This window comes from Chrysochloris asiatica, unplaced genomic scaffold (genome assembly GCF_000296735.1).
Source record: "Chrysochloris asiatica unplaced genomic scaffold, ChrAsi1.0 scaffold00001, whole genome shotgun sequence".
Taxonomy (NCBI): domain Eukaryota; kingdom Metazoa; phylum Chordata; class Mammalia; order Afrosoricida; family Chrysochloridae; genus Chrysochloris; species Chrysochloris asiatica.
This window is the reverse complement of record NW_006408519.1, coordinates 53,272,570-53,286,358: the sequence shown is the minus strand read 5'-3', so window position 1 is coordinate 53,286,358 and position 13,789 is coordinate 53,272,570. Positions and strand designations below refer to the sequence as shown.

At 61.9% G+C, this 13,789-nt stretch overlaps 3 protein-coding genes across 3 annotated transcripts; all 3 read right to left on the bottom strand.

Annotated features, from left to right (window-relative positions):
- Window positions 1-42: 42 nt before the first annotated feature.
- Window positions 43-1,890, bottom strand: MFSD3 (major facilitator superfamily domain containing 3). The gene is made up of 5 exons (XM_006830887.1): window positions 1,209-1,890; window positions 698-845; window positions 480-604; window positions 298-407; window positions 43-219 (listed from the first exon to the last, which is right to left on the bottom strand). The coding sequence occupies exons 1-5, from the start codon at window positions 1,888-1,890 to the stop codon at window positions 43-45; spliced, it is 1,242 nt and encodes a 413-aa protein (XP_006830950.1).
- Window positions 1,891-4,544: 2,654 nt separating this feature from the next.
- GPT (glutamic-pyruvate transaminase (alanine aminotransferase)) lies at window positions 4,545-7,532 on the bottom strand. The gene is made up of 11 exons (XM_006830786.1): window positions 7,371-7,532; window positions 7,181-7,270; window positions 7,001-7,109; window positions 6,697-6,830; window positions 6,332-6,575; window positions 6,127-6,206; window positions 5,900-6,036; window positions 5,640-5,814; window positions 4,924-5,079; window positions 4,705-4,817; window positions 4,545-4,635 (listed from the first exon to the last, which is right to left on the bottom strand). The coding sequence occupies exons 1-11, from the start codon at window positions 7,530-7,532 to the stop codon at window positions 4,545-4,547; spliced, it is 1,491 nt and encodes a 496-aa protein (XP_006830849.1).
- Window positions 7,533-9,743: 2,211 nt separating this feature from the next.
- PPP1R16A (protein phosphatase 1, regulatory subunit 16A) lies at window positions 9,744-13,408 on the bottom strand. Its single transcript, XM_006830785.1, has 10 exons — window positions 13,159-13,408; window positions 12,472-12,542; window positions 12,244-12,389; window positions 11,536-11,639; window positions 11,335-11,459; window positions 11,105-11,230; window positions 10,941-11,016; window positions 10,729-10,858; window positions 10,362-10,533; window positions 9,744-10,118 (listed from the first exon to the last, which is right to left on the bottom strand). The coding sequence occupies exons 1-10, from the start codon at window positions 13,406-13,408 to the stop codon at window positions 9,744-9,746; spliced, it is 1,575 nt and encodes a 524-aa protein (XP_006830848.1).
- Between the last annotated feature and the right edge of the window lie 381 nt (window positions 13,409-13,789).

The window sequence follows — 13,789 nt, the reverse complement described above, 5'->3', positions numbered from 1 at the left end:
ACACAAGACACAGCCAGACCCCGGCACACTCAGCTTTATTGGCTATCGGGTCAGGGAAGGGGGCGCCAGGCCCAGGTAGAGAGCGGGCACAGCCGAAAGAGCCAGGAACAGTGAGAAGCAAGGCCGAAGCCCCAGGCCATCGGCCAGCGCGCCAGCCAGTGTGCTCAGCAAGAGTTTCCCGAGTAGCTCCAGAGTGGCCAGGAGACTGTAGTGTGTAGCCTGGGGGGAAGGGAGGGAAGGAGGATCAGAGCCTCGGGGGTACCCAGACTACAGCCCCTGATCCACCACTCACCTCACCTGCAAGGCACCAGGTGCAAGCTGGCTACAGCGCATCATCAGGGTGAAAGTGATGGTAGTGACCAGGCCGCCCAGGAAGTGCTGCAGACACAGGTTCAGCAAGGCCACCCCTGTGAGGGACGGTGGTCAGTGAGGCATAGGGTCTTGAGTGCCCTCCTCCAGCCCCCACCACTGGCCCTCACCTTTCAGGACCGGGCTAGGACCCACACCAGTCCCCAGGGTGTCCAGCCGGAAGAGCAGGGCAGTCTGGCAGGCGAGACTTCCCAAACGGAGCTTGATTACTGGCCTCAGGAGGGGCAGCGGCTGCCTGGGGGGCGGGGAGGGTGGGATTTGGCCAGTCAGTGGGTGCAGAGTGGAGGGGGTTCTGCAGATCAATGGGTGCAGGTAACAGGGGACTCACCGATGTCTGACCAGCAAGGCCCCACCCAGTGAGGAGCCAGCGATGGAGCAGAGCACAGCCCCCACGCCATTCCACAGCCCCAGCTCCTGGGCAGAGGTGCCACGGTCCAACAACAGAAGTGGAAACAGGCTTCCAGCACCCTGCTCACCTGGGGGGAGAGGGTGACGAATGCAAGCCCAAGCCCGCTTCCCCTCATCTCCGCCTGGGGCACCAGCTTCCTGCTTCTGTCCCTCTCCTGGGCCCAGGCACCAAGTCCATCAGGAAGTAGCTCCAGGAGAAAACAGGGCTTCAGACTTCATGCCTAGAGTCAGCACTAAGCAACCCCAGTGGACCTGAGGCCGTGCAGAAAGCTAATGGAGAAGGGATGGGCCCAGATGCAGAGCAGCATGCTCAGTTCACAGGTGTACCTCCCAACTGGCTGGGGGTGAGCCCCCCAAGTGGACAGCAGGGGAACCACACGAGCTGTCTGTAAGCCCCAGATCTGTGTTACTTAGCTGACCGCTTTACTCACCTAACTTGTAGGTGAGCACGAAGCCAGCCAGCCATAGTGTCCCAGGCACGGCCAACACGGCCTGCAGTTGATGCTGAGGCCGTGGGGGCGTTGCTGAAGGCTGGGGTGGTGACAGGTGCTGCAGGGCCGGTGTCGCCCAGGCCAGAGCAGCAGCCAGCAGATAGACGGCAGCCAGGAGAAGGAAGAGCAGGGGCCAGGAGAGAGTGGGCACCAGGGCCAGCAGCCCACCCCCCGCCAGTGCTGCTCCCAGTTTGTAGGCAACCACCTGCACTGTGTTCCCCGGGCCCAGCTCAGAGGGCTCCAGGAGTTGTACAGCAAGTGTGTCCAGAGCCACGTCCTGCACTGCTGCTCCCAGATTCAGCAAGAGGAGCAGTCCTGCTGCAGTGGTGGACAGCCCAACCTGGCTGCCCTCAGCTGGAGGAAACACTGCCAGCAACCCACACAGTACGCCCAGTGCAGCCGTGCTGAGCGTCAACCAAACCCGTGGGGAACCTCTCGTGTCCACTAGTGGGGCCCACACCAGCTTGAACAGCCATGGTGCATACAGTCCCTTGGCCAGCCCGACACGAGTCAAGGAGAGGCCACCGGCCCGCAGCAGCATGGGCAGCAGACCAGATTGCAGCCCGTACGGCAGGCCCTGTACCAGGTAGAGGCCGGCCATCGGCAGGAGCTTTCTGCGCATGGTTGGGGCCAGCAGGGGACCCTGGAGGTCCAGCTAGGTCCAAGGAGTCAGCCTTGGGAATGAGGCCAGAGGTCACAGCCAAGGTGAGAGCAAATCAGGTTCCAGGTATAGCCAGGTCAGTATAGGGTCAGAGGTCACACTTCGGCATGGATTTGGGATTGGGTCAGAGTTGGACAGGTGGAGTCGGGACACAGGCCCCGGGGCCTGGGGGTGTCAATAGCCCAGAAGAACTGGAACCGTGTCCAAATTGAAGAGAAGTCTATCCTCCCAGGAGTGGGTGCTCCCGACACAAACGGGGCTTCCGGAAAGGACGACCCGAGCCTCCCGGCATGCTTCGCGTGAATGCAGGGGGACGTCTCCAGGGGCAGGGGATCGCAGGTTCCACCAGCTTCCCTTTCACGCCGCGTCCGGCATCGCTCGCCCTGCCCGGGTCCGGCCTCTCAGACCTTCATGGTTCTGCAGCCAGAGAAGCACTGGGCGGACCGCCCAGGAATAAGGCGCCGGAAACCCGCCCGGTAACGTCGAGAATTGCGCCGCTGCCATAGAGAGCCAGAGAACGGCTAGAGCGTCGGATCACCCGCCCTCTGGTGCCTCCGGTGGTAAACCTGGGTAAGGGTGCCAGGCCGAGCTCCCGGGATCCCTGTCACATACAGGGAAATTTCAGAGGAACCGAAGCTAGAAAGCAGCCTGTACCTGAGCCCATTCTCTCCTCACAGTGGTCGCCAGCCCAGGTCCCTACCAAGCTGGTGTCATTCCAACCTGGGACTTGGCTGCTGCAAGGCCCAGGCCCAGGCCCCAATCCCTCCTAGAACCCCCTCTTTACAATGCCATAGTATTCTTGGATACTTTGGCACCAGCCCAGAGCCAGTGGCTGCAGAGGGTCTCAGAAGGCCGACCTAGGACCATGGGTCAGCCAGGACACAGTGGGATGCTGCCCTCAACATCCGCCAGTGACAGGTGTGTGAGTTCCTGAAGTTGGCCCACCCCTGGGCAAGTGAGGCAGTGTATCTGCTGTTGAAGCCCCTTGAACTAGTCTCGTTACTGGCAGTATATTCTTGGGGCTCATTTCCTCATTTACAAAGTGGACATTACCAGCCCAAGCTCAAAGGCACCATTTGTGCAAATGAAACCTTTTCTCCATGCCCCCTCACTCCCGAGCTCACTCAAGTCCCGACCCCTTGCTGCACTCCCTGTCTCCTAGTCCTTCTCATCAGAGGGCTGCGTTTCCACCTGGTTGTCATACAAACATGCCCCATATACTTCTAACCCAAATCCTGACTTATTCCTCCTCCCCATGGTCCCTCAGAACCCCCCACAAGCATCAGTCCAGTGAAGAGAAAAACCAAGCATTCACTCTTGGGCACTCACTGTCACTCCCTACACCCCAAGGTGACCCTGTCCGGCCAGTTTCTTAGGATTTAACATTTCCCCTGTCCTGCTAGACTAGAAGTGGACAGTGCAGGGGTGGGACCCTGTCATCTTCAGGAAAGGTCACCTTTCCTGATGTGACTACCCTAAGCCCTCAGATCCGGCTCCTACTACTCATTAGCCACATCCCCTTCCCTCACAGTCTGGAGTCTCCCCATAAGGTGCCTGCCTTCATAGCTTTATTCTTATTAGAACAGCATCTGTGCGTGCCACAACCATGAGAAAACCTCACTCAGGGACTTCGGCAGGAGAACAGACCCGAGGGAGCTCTCTTGATTCCTCCTCCCAACAGAACTGAGACAAGGAGAAACTGGGCCCGGAAATTAGGATTAAGCCTGAGCCTCTCAATGACTGAAATCCAGTGATGGAAATCCTGAGGAATGTTGAAGCCTGCTCCTCTCCTTGCTTGAGCAATATAATGATGTAGGACATGCCCAGGACCCTAGCTGAGCAACCACACAACCTGGGACATGCCATTAAGGAAGATCACCCATAAAAATGTGTATTTTGACTTCCTTGAGAGGTATTTTACAGGTGGAATGGTTTGAGTACTAACCTAGGCATAATTTTAAAGGGTGTCCCTACTGGGGCAAAGAAAAATGCTAGCCCCTGAGAGGGATCTGAACTAGAATCCCAAGAGGCCGCATGCTTAACATCCCACAGAGTTCTGTGGGCTATGTCCAGGGCTTTTGCAGTTAGAATCAGTTTTGAAGAAATGCTGGTGGTGGTGGTGTTACATACCGTGGAGTCGGTTCTGACTCATGGCGACCCTGCATAGGCTTTGCGAGGCTGTACATGCACCCAATTGGATTTCTGGGAAAGCCCCGCCTACCTCTATGAATAAACATAATGTCTTTTCCCTACCCAAGCCTTTGTTTGGAGAAGGGGGTTGGCTTACACTTGCATTAAATCTTCCCAGTCTCCTCCACTTGCTAGCCTTTTTCCTATAGTAACCTTTGCTCTGGTGGAAGCACTGCTGTCACCTGACTATTCTTAATTATTAGAAGGCAAGACCCCTCTCTCGAAGGGAGGAGAAGCCGTTAGCACTCCGGCGGGCAGGCGGGCGGGCGGATCCCAGGCCTTTGCAGAACTCAGCACACACACAGACTTCGGAAGCCCGGAGGGAGTCAGGCTATCTCCCAGCTTTATTAGGGGCCTGCAGAGCGGTAGGGGTCCAGCCCCCAGGCAGCACGGCCCAGCATGGCCTACAAGGCCCCCCAATGGCCTCAGGAGTACTCGCGGGTGAATTTGGCATGGAACTGGCTCAGCTTCTCCAGCAGGGGCCTCAACTTCTCCATGGGAGGCAGAATGGTCATCCTACAAAACCAGGACTGATAAGCAATAGGGCACGGGATTCGGGGAGGGGCTATCCATGCCGGGCCTCACCGAAAGTGGTAGGTGCCTTCCCGCTGCCCGAATCCGCTTCCAGGCACCACGCAGATGCCGGTCTCCTCCAGCAAGCGCATGCAGAAGAACATGTCCGGGGCCACACCCAGCTCCTGGAAAAAAAACGGACCGGTAAGGGCGGGCAGGCGGACCAAGGCCCGCCCACTACCCCCTAGAGCGGGTACCAAGCCCCGCCTACACGCCCTAGCTCCGCCTAACCTGCGCGCGCTGCACGGCGCGCGGCGGCAGCTCCATGCGAGGAAAGGAGTACATGGCGCCCTGCACCGGGTTACAGCGGATGCCCGGAGCCTCGTTGAAGACCTGCTCTGTGAGCTTTGCCTTGGCCGCCAGTTCCGCCAGCACCGCCTGCTTCTCCTGTGGCCATGCCAGAAGAGGGCTAGTGCCCGTGGGTGGAAAGGCCCCGCCCCTATTCCCGCCCTGACCCCCTCACTCGATCAGCTCCAGGGCCGGCTAGTTGCCCCACTCTCCAAGCCCCAGTCCTCGCCCCGCACCCGCTTCAGGTCCTCAGGCTCCGCCCTCTCCCACCCCTCGCCTCACCGTGCCGGTGCTCACCCCCATCCCCCTGTACCGGCTCTACTCGGCCTCAGTGGCTGAGCTTGTCGCGGGGCAAGTTCCCCCGCCCCCGCCATCTCCTCGCCCCCCAAAACGAAAAGCAGTCTGACTCACAAAACAGAGTGAAGTTGCCCCCATAGAGTTTACAAGGCTGTACATTTTTTGGGAAGCCAACTGCCTCACCTTTCTTCTGCAGAACAGCCTGGAACTGCTGAGCTTTTGGGTTGCAGTCAAGCGCTTGAACACTGTAGCACTAGGGCTCCTCTCTCCGCCCCAGGCCCCGCTGTCCCCTACGCCCGCCCCATCCCTCCTCCTTCGTTCTCCCCTCCCTTTCCCACCTCCCCCGCCCTGCTCCCGCTCACTGCCTGGAACTGCGCAGAGGAGGGGTCGGAAGGCTCGGGCGGGCTGACCACCACGTCAAGCAGGGCTTGGCCAGACACAGGCGGGCACAGCCGAACGCTCATCAGCTTCAGCATCTGTTTCTGCACCTCGGGGTCCAGATTCACTACTTCCACATAGCCACCGCGGAACCCACACCTGCCACGGTGAGATGGACGTCGGGGGCAGGCCCGGGAGAAGGGGCTGACCTGGTGGAGCCCTCGAGCCCCTGCCCCACACGCACTCGCCCATGTAGCCCTTGGAGGTGGAGTGGAAGGAGGCGAGTTCCTGCTGTGTTGCGTACGGCGGCCCCATCTCCGTGAGCACCTTCTTGAACGAGTGGAACTGCGAACCCTCGGCGTACACGTTGTCCTGGTACACCTGGGGGACAGACGGACGCACGGTCACAGTCACGGCGGAGATGCGCACCCACCCACCCCCACCTCCCTGCTTCCCGGTCCCCGTGGATACCTCATCAGCCAACAGGAACAAGCGCTCCTCAAAGGCGAAGCGGATCACGGCTTCGATGCACTCTCGAGTCTGCACCTGCCCTGGGGACGCGGGGTCGCCACAGGACTTTGTCAGCCGAGGGCAAGCCAGGCCTCCAGGTAGGGGTGTGGGCAGCGGGGCGGGGCGGGGCCGGGCGGGCTCATGGAGGCGGGGCGGGGCAGCGCACCGGTGGGGTTACCCGGGTTGATGACACAGAGCGCGCGAGGGCGGCATCGGTCACGCGCCTGGTGCAGCGCGCGCCGCAGCTCGCCCACGTCGAGCGCCCAGGCGCGCTCCTCGTCCAGGTAGTAGTTGACTTGCACCGCGTCGAGCTCGGCCACCGTGGCCGAGTAGAGCGGGTACTGGGGGATGGGGATGAGCACACCCGTGCGGGTACGGCCCTCGCCGGCCACCAGCAACTTCAGCACCGTCTGCGGCGGTACGGGAGCGGCGAGGTTGGCAGGGGTAGGGTCTTGGCGCTGCCCCGGGGGCGACTGACCTCTCGTCTCAAAAAGGGGCACTGTCTGCCCTCCTGCCCTGACCCCGGCCTACCACGATGGCGTCACTGGCTCCCGTGGACAGAAAGATGTTGTTGGGGTCTGAGGGGATGCCTCCGTCGCGCCGCTCAATATACCGCGCCACGTCCTCTCGAATCATGGGAATGCCAGAGCTGATGGTGTAGGCCCCTAGGGCCAGAGAAGGCAGGACAAAGGGAAAGATCAAATGAGGGGAGGCTACAGCCCTCCCGCTGGGATCCGCCCCTCTAGTGGACGGGTCCACCTTGCCCCTGGGACTGCCTCTGTCCAGCTCATGCCCTCCCTGGGGCCTGGGGTATCTAGTCACCGGGGGCATTTACCCAGGCTGTGGCCCCCGCAGGCCTGCAAAATGCGCTTTGCCCTTCTCTTGGCATCCTCTGGGAAATGGGGGCTGCTCAGAAGTTCAGGGTCGACACACAGGGCCAGGACCTGAGAGGACCAAGTGTAAGTCAGAAAACTTGGGCCAAGCAGGAGATGTTCCAGGGCCGTGGGAGCCTCACCTGGCGCATGAAAGTGATTGGTTTCTGCCCCATGGCCTGTGCGTCCCCAATGTTGGCTCGGATCACCTCAGTGAAGGGTTTCTTCATACCCTAGGTGGAGAGCAGTAGGACTCAGCCCTACCCACCTGTGGTCTCATCTGCTGTCCGGCTGGGTGTGACCTAGAGGGCAGCCGTGGGCTCCGAGCCATACCTGGCGCAGTTCCTGTTCCAGCTCCAAGGCACGAACCACGATTGGGCCACGGACTGCGTACTCTACCCTGCGCACACACTGGTTCATGGTGTCCAGCGTCAGTACCTTCTCCGTCAGCCCGTTCATTGCAGCTTGACCCTGGTCACCTGTCCTCACGGCCATGACCCTACTCAGGCAAGGTGGAAGGGCAGCTCAGGGGGCGGCCTTGAGACCCAGAATGGCTGGGGGTGGGGACGGAGAAGGAGGACCTGGCTAGAGAGGATGGAGTGAGAGGACACCGTCTTTTGCTGCAGCCTGCTGGCTGGAAAAGAGGGAAAGGGCTGAGGAAGGCACTGGCCCGCTTGGCCCCGCCCCACCCGCCTGGGCACAATTCTGCTCCAAGGAGCCTGAGGGAGTGGGTGAGGAGGCAGGCGGGGCTTGGGGTGAGGCAGAGTGCCCGCCCATGTCCGGGTTGCAGGGGAGCCAGAGACCCACAGTAGGGGGTAGGGATAGAAGGACAGCTCTGAGAAGGTGGTGGTGGGGAGAGTGAAAGGTGGACTGAATGTCAGGGGAGAGGGAGGTAGCCTGGACAGGAGGGGCCTGAGGGCCTGGCAAAGCTGGGCAGAGGTCAAAGGCTATGCAACCACAGTGGTGGAAGGGGCCTAGGGCCCCTTGGGGTTTACCCCAGCAGGGATCTGCTGAGGCCTAGCCCTTTTGGGCCGCCCCCATCTTGGCTGGAGCCTGCAGACCTGTCTCCTAGGTAACTGAGCCAGACCTCAGGAATCCTGGGGGGCATTGAGGGAGGGGAGTGAACTGATCAGACACTAAATTCTATCCACCCCTCCTAGGTTGGCTGCTGCTGCCTGGAGGCTCCAAGAACCCTGGGGTTGGACCTTGGTTCCTGATCAGTGGTTGGGAGGGAGGGTTGGGAACAAGGAAGAACAGACTAGGTCTTCCTGATGTTTCAGCTGCCCTTTTACCACCAACCAGCCTGGGGCTGCCCTTGAGACCACACTCAGGGCTCCTTCCTCAACTGCTTCTGATTGGTGGGTAGAGCAGGAAGGAGCTGGGATAGGCCCTGAGGGCCCCACCTCCACAGACTGGCCCCGAGTTGGTAGGCCATGCCCAGGGGTACTACTCTCCAGACAGCAGCCAGCTGGCTGGAGTTTGGGCTGAGGGCCAGAGAGCCGACCCTCTGAGCTGGGCCCTGGGTGGCTGTTTGGACTAGAGGGGGAGGCTTGGCTGCTGCCGAGCCTGCTAGTGCCGCTGGCTGGGGAGTCTCTCACCTCAGAAGTTCTCAGCTCCACTGCACTGTGGCCTCCTCGTCAGCAGACTTCCCCTCTGCCCCCAGTCGGAGCACAGGTTAATATGGGCCCAACCCAGGCGGGGCCAGCCCCCTCCCGCCTCCTGGCAGCAGGGTCCAAGCAGCCACCCAGGCAGCAGGTGGACCTTTGGCAGCTGCACTGGCCCACACTAAATTTACCCTGGGCCTGTCCCCTCCCCTTCCCAAGTCCTGTGAGGGTACCCCTCCAATCAGATGTCCTGGGAAGGCCAAGCCCCAGAAACACTGGGTTGGCCCGGTGGGTACCAAGCCCACCACACCTAGCACAGGTGATCTCAGGCAAATGGACAGGGAGCACCCTTTTTCACCCCATTCCAGGCCCCTAAGGGTCCCCTCACCCTGACACAGTGCCTGGTCAGCTTGGAGCTGGAGTGGCCAACTGCTTGTCCCCTCTGCCAGCTCAGGCGGAAGCTGGCAGCAAGCTCCTGGGTCAGGCTGCATGCCAGGGACTTGGGACCCCTCCCCCCAGGGAGGTTTCTGATGCCAGCTTTGTACCCGCCTCGCCCCTCTGGCTCTGGTCCAGCAGCCCAGAGGAAAACAGTCCCCTCCCTTTCCAGGCCAGAATCCCTGGCCCTCCAGCATGGACACCCCCAGCCCCAGCTCCCAAAGAGAGCCCCCCTCCACAGCGCCCTGCTCCTGTGGGAAAACTAAGCATTAGTCAGTGCCAGACTTCTTGCTCGTGGTTGTGGCCTCCTCCCCACAGAGGCAGCAGCGCGCACCTACAGGCCCCAAACGAGTGTGTGCAAGGGTGGGGTGGGGCAGGAAGGCACCCAGGGCCCAGCAACAGAACCTGCTCCCCCAGTGGATACGGTGGCCGAGTGACGACAAAAGCACAGTGGCAGGCGGTCTTTCTTTATCAACAGTCACAGACAGAAGGGTCTCTACAGCCCAGCCCCACCCTGATACGGCTTCTGCCCCATAGGGCGCGTCCCTAGGAAGAGGCATCCTAGGCCATGCGGGCCGCCTGCCCACAGCACCAGTGCACACGGGCTGGGCCTCTAGGGGGAAGCCTGCAGCGGGACCCTCTCTGGCTGCCGGAGCCCCCCGACCCCTCACATGAGCAGACAGCAAGGCTTCTTCTCCCCAGAGGCCTCCTCCAAGGGAGCTGTCAGCTTGAGGAGGGGTGGGTCCCCGCTAGCCATGGCGCAGCGTTCAGCGGACTGTGAGATCTGGGTGTCCACAAGCATGCCAGAATCGGGGGCATCAGGGCCCTCTGGTGGGGAGCGCTGTAGTTTGGCAGCGGCTCTCTGCCGCTTCAGCTCTGCCAGGGTGTGGTGGGCCTTGTCCCGCCCGAGAGCTTCGGACGTGGAGCTGTCCAAAGGGTTCAACTGATAGGAGACACTGCGGTCCAACCGCTTGGAGTAGAGGCGCGGCCCCAGGGGGCTCCCCACTCGGCCATTGTGTGGGCGGATAGTCTCAGGGTCCTCCTGTGGTTGGAGACAGGCTCGTCATCAGGGGGCGCCCCTCCAATCCCCGGACTTGGAAACAAAGCAGAGCAGTAGTGGAGGTACAAAACTGAACAGGGGCGCTAACCTGTCCCCACGGGAGAACTGAGGCACAGACCACCAGGGCACACAGCCATGACAGGAGGCGCTCACACCCAGCCAGGTCCACCTTTGGCTGGCTAGGCGTCCTGGGGGCGGGACTCCAGGGGGCGGGGCAGCACTCACCTCTGCAGGAGGCAGTGGCTGGAGCTCCGCATCTGTTTGGCGGTCTTCATCCTCCTCTGGGGGCTCTGGGCTAGTGGGCGGAGGCTGCTGCCGCCACACTATGGCCTCCTGAACGTGCTCCTTGCGGTATAGGCTGGAACGCTGGGTCAGGCTGGCCCGCCTCACCACCTTCCTGGGGAGGGGAGGAGGGAGGGGAGAGAGTGGGGAGGCCGCCCACCCTGCCCTGAGGACTCTGCCCCGAGCTCCAAGCTCCAGCTGGCACGTCCACACATGGACCGACGTCACTAGGACATCCCTGCGTCAGGGCAAAGGACAGGTGGATACCAGCTGGCAGGGTGCCGCGGAGAGGCTAGGTCAGAGTGCTCACCCGCGGCTCCCAGCACTGGAGGTCCGGCGGCGTAGCAGGGAGCGCTGGCGGCCCTGGGCCCGCAGGAGGGCGTCCCGCTTGTGCTTCAGCTCCAGCAACTTGGCCCGCACCTCCTCGTCCCCGCACAAGTCTGGAGGGGAAGGGAGCGTCACCGGTGGCCATCCCGCGCTCTCCTTGCCTTGGTCCAGAGGCAGGACAGCCACAGGTCTCACCAAGAGGGGTCTCGTCCATCAGAGATTTCCCATTCAGGTCGGCCCCATGTGCCACGAGCAGCTCCACCAGGTGCACCTGCAGGCCAGCAGGTGGGGTGCATGCTGAGGCTGCCCACACGTGGGCTGCCCCTTCCCTGCGCCCCTGGCGGCGTCGGCGTCCCCACCTGACCCCAGTAGGCCGCCGCATGCAGCGGTTCCCAGCCGTCATGGTCTTTGGCGCTCAGGCTGGCCCGGTGCTCCAACAGCAATGCGGCGGCCTCACCAAACCCGTTGGCAGAAGCGATGTGTAGCTGCAGGCAAGGGCCAGTCCTGAGTGGGGTGGGGAGCCAAGAGGAAGTGCCTCCAGGGCTCCCCAAACCCTACTGGCTCCGCCCCCCCCAGGCCCCGCCCTCACCAGCGTGGCCCCATGGTCCCCGGCAGCATCAAGGTCAGCCCCCAGGAGTAGCAAGCTCTGAATGTCCTCCAGCATCCGCAGCTCTGGCACGGCTCGGGCGCTCTCGATGCTATCCTGGGTAATGCCTGCGGGAAGGCACACTCAGCGCTTGTCCCCCAGGGCTTCCCCACCCTCACCCCTGGGTTGGGTGCTGTCACTCACCGTGGTCAGCCATGGCTGTCTCGAGGCAGTCCAGCGTCTGCTCATCCTCACACAAGTCATAGGGCATATTCCCATCAGTGTTGACCGCCAGGAGGTCCGCACCACTGAAGGGAGGAGAGCAGGGGTCGGGGGAGGTTCCTTTCTGAGCCCAGCCCTACAAGGACGACACCACCAGTGGCTATTCCCAGGTACCCACGTTCCTGGCCTGTGCCTGCCCCTCTCTGACTGTCCTGGATTGTGCAGTGTGGGTGCCCAGACAGTGACAGTGTATGGGGTAGCCTGGGAGACCCAGAGAGCAGAGGACAGGGAGGGAGATGCAGATCCCTGCCCAGGGTAAGGGGCACCCAGAACATCTGTGGCCTGTGTGTGAAGGGAACCCACACTTGCCCCTCCCATGACTACCTGGGTGGCCAGAGTGTCCCACTTACTAGCTGGTAGCTCAGGAACCCGAGCAGCCCTGTTCTGCCTTCCTTGCTGAAGTTAAAGGCCCCACTCGTGCCCCAGGTCCCACCTCCTGGCTACCAACCAGCTTCTCCACTCTCTCTCCCTCCTTTCCAAGTCTGTTCTCATCACTTGGACCCAAATGTGACCCAAATGTCCTGCGTCTCTTTCTGTGTGGACCCTGGGGAGACCCCGCCCCGTGCCAGGTCCCGCCTGGGCAAGATCTGCCCAAAACGCCCCTCCCTGCAGCATACACCCAGGCCCTACCGGGCAATGAGCAGCTCCACCAGGTGCAGGTGACCACAGGTGGCCGCAGCATGCAGGGGCGTCCAGGACTCGCTGTCACACGCATTGACATTGGCCCCAGCCTCCAGAAGTTGCTGCGCCATCTCCCGGAAGTCGTCAATACAGCACTACAAGCCAGGGGGGCCTGAGTGGCCAAATCCCATCCAGGCTCCTCCCTGGTCCCCCCCAGCCCCTACAGCGCACACTGACCTGGTGCAGCGCCGTTAGGCCATCTTCATTGGCCAGGTCGGGGCTGATCCCACTCTCAAGGAACTGGTGGACTGCAAGGAGAAGGGAGACCGTGGTCAGGGCTGGGCCTGAAATCCACACCGGCCACCTGGACCCACCATACTTGAGATAGGAAGGTGGTACCAGTGGCAGAGGAACCAAGAGCTCCAGGGGCCTGTGTGCCCCAGTCACATCCCGATGCCTCGAGCTGTGCCACCAGGCACCTCAACAGCTCAGATGCCCAGATGAGCCTCCAGCCCTTCTTGTATGAGGCCATACCCACTGGGCACCCCCACCTCGATGACTTCCCCAGCTCCCGCACCTCCCTTCCCTTCTCTCTATCCTGCTGCTATAGAGCCCCAAGTCCAGCCCAATGAGCACAGGGACTCCCAGAGGTGAAATCCCTACAGCCTCAGTGAAGGCAGGTGGCCTGGCTCCAAAACTGGACCTGGAGGCCAGGGGCTAGGGGCAGACAGACAGGAAGAACAGGCAGAGCTGAGCCATCAAGAAGAGAGTGGACTCTGGGAACAGTCCCCAGCCAGTCCTGCTCCGTCCAGGGCTAGTCTAACACAGCTCAGCCAGTGACCGCCAGTGTCAGCCCGGAGCACAGCAGAGCCTGCCTGCACCTGAGCAATGATGGATCACAATACGTATCAGTCAGGTGCATACCTTCCTCCAGGTCGTTGCGGGCAGCAGCCTCCAGGAGAGCCACACCAGGAGGGAAGAGAACCCGCTTCTCTGGCCGGCCACCATCTGCACCCCGCCTTGGCCGCTCTCTGGGACCCTTCCTGTCCTTCTGGGCCTGGGCCCACAGACGCACTTGCTGGGCACGCCGCTTTTGGGCATGCTTCAGCCGCTCCTGGGCACTCATCCGGCCCACCATGGGCATCTCTGCCAGCAGCTCCAGGTGCTCGGCCATGGCGGGGGCTGTGGCTGGTGTGGCTACTCAAGGGGCCCACAGGGGGGCAGTGGGGTTGGGCCTGTGGGCTGGGGTGGCTGGCTGCACTGGTACCCTCAGGGGGCATCCCCTCCCCAGGGCACGGGCCCTCTGCCTCTGGTGAGGCTGGGTCGGGAGGTCCGAGAGGACACCAGGCCCAGGCTGACCTGGGGGCACAGGCCCAGCAAAGAGGCAGCTGGGAGGGCGCTGCAGCCCGCTCACCACGCCACCTGATACCACTTGGATGAGTTGGGCCTTGCCTCCTTCTTAGGGTCAGGGTGAACAGCTGTGGGAACCCACTGTCGGAAGCAGCCAGACTCAGTCCAGGGTCTGAAGCTAATTACCCAGAAGGCCTACGGGGAA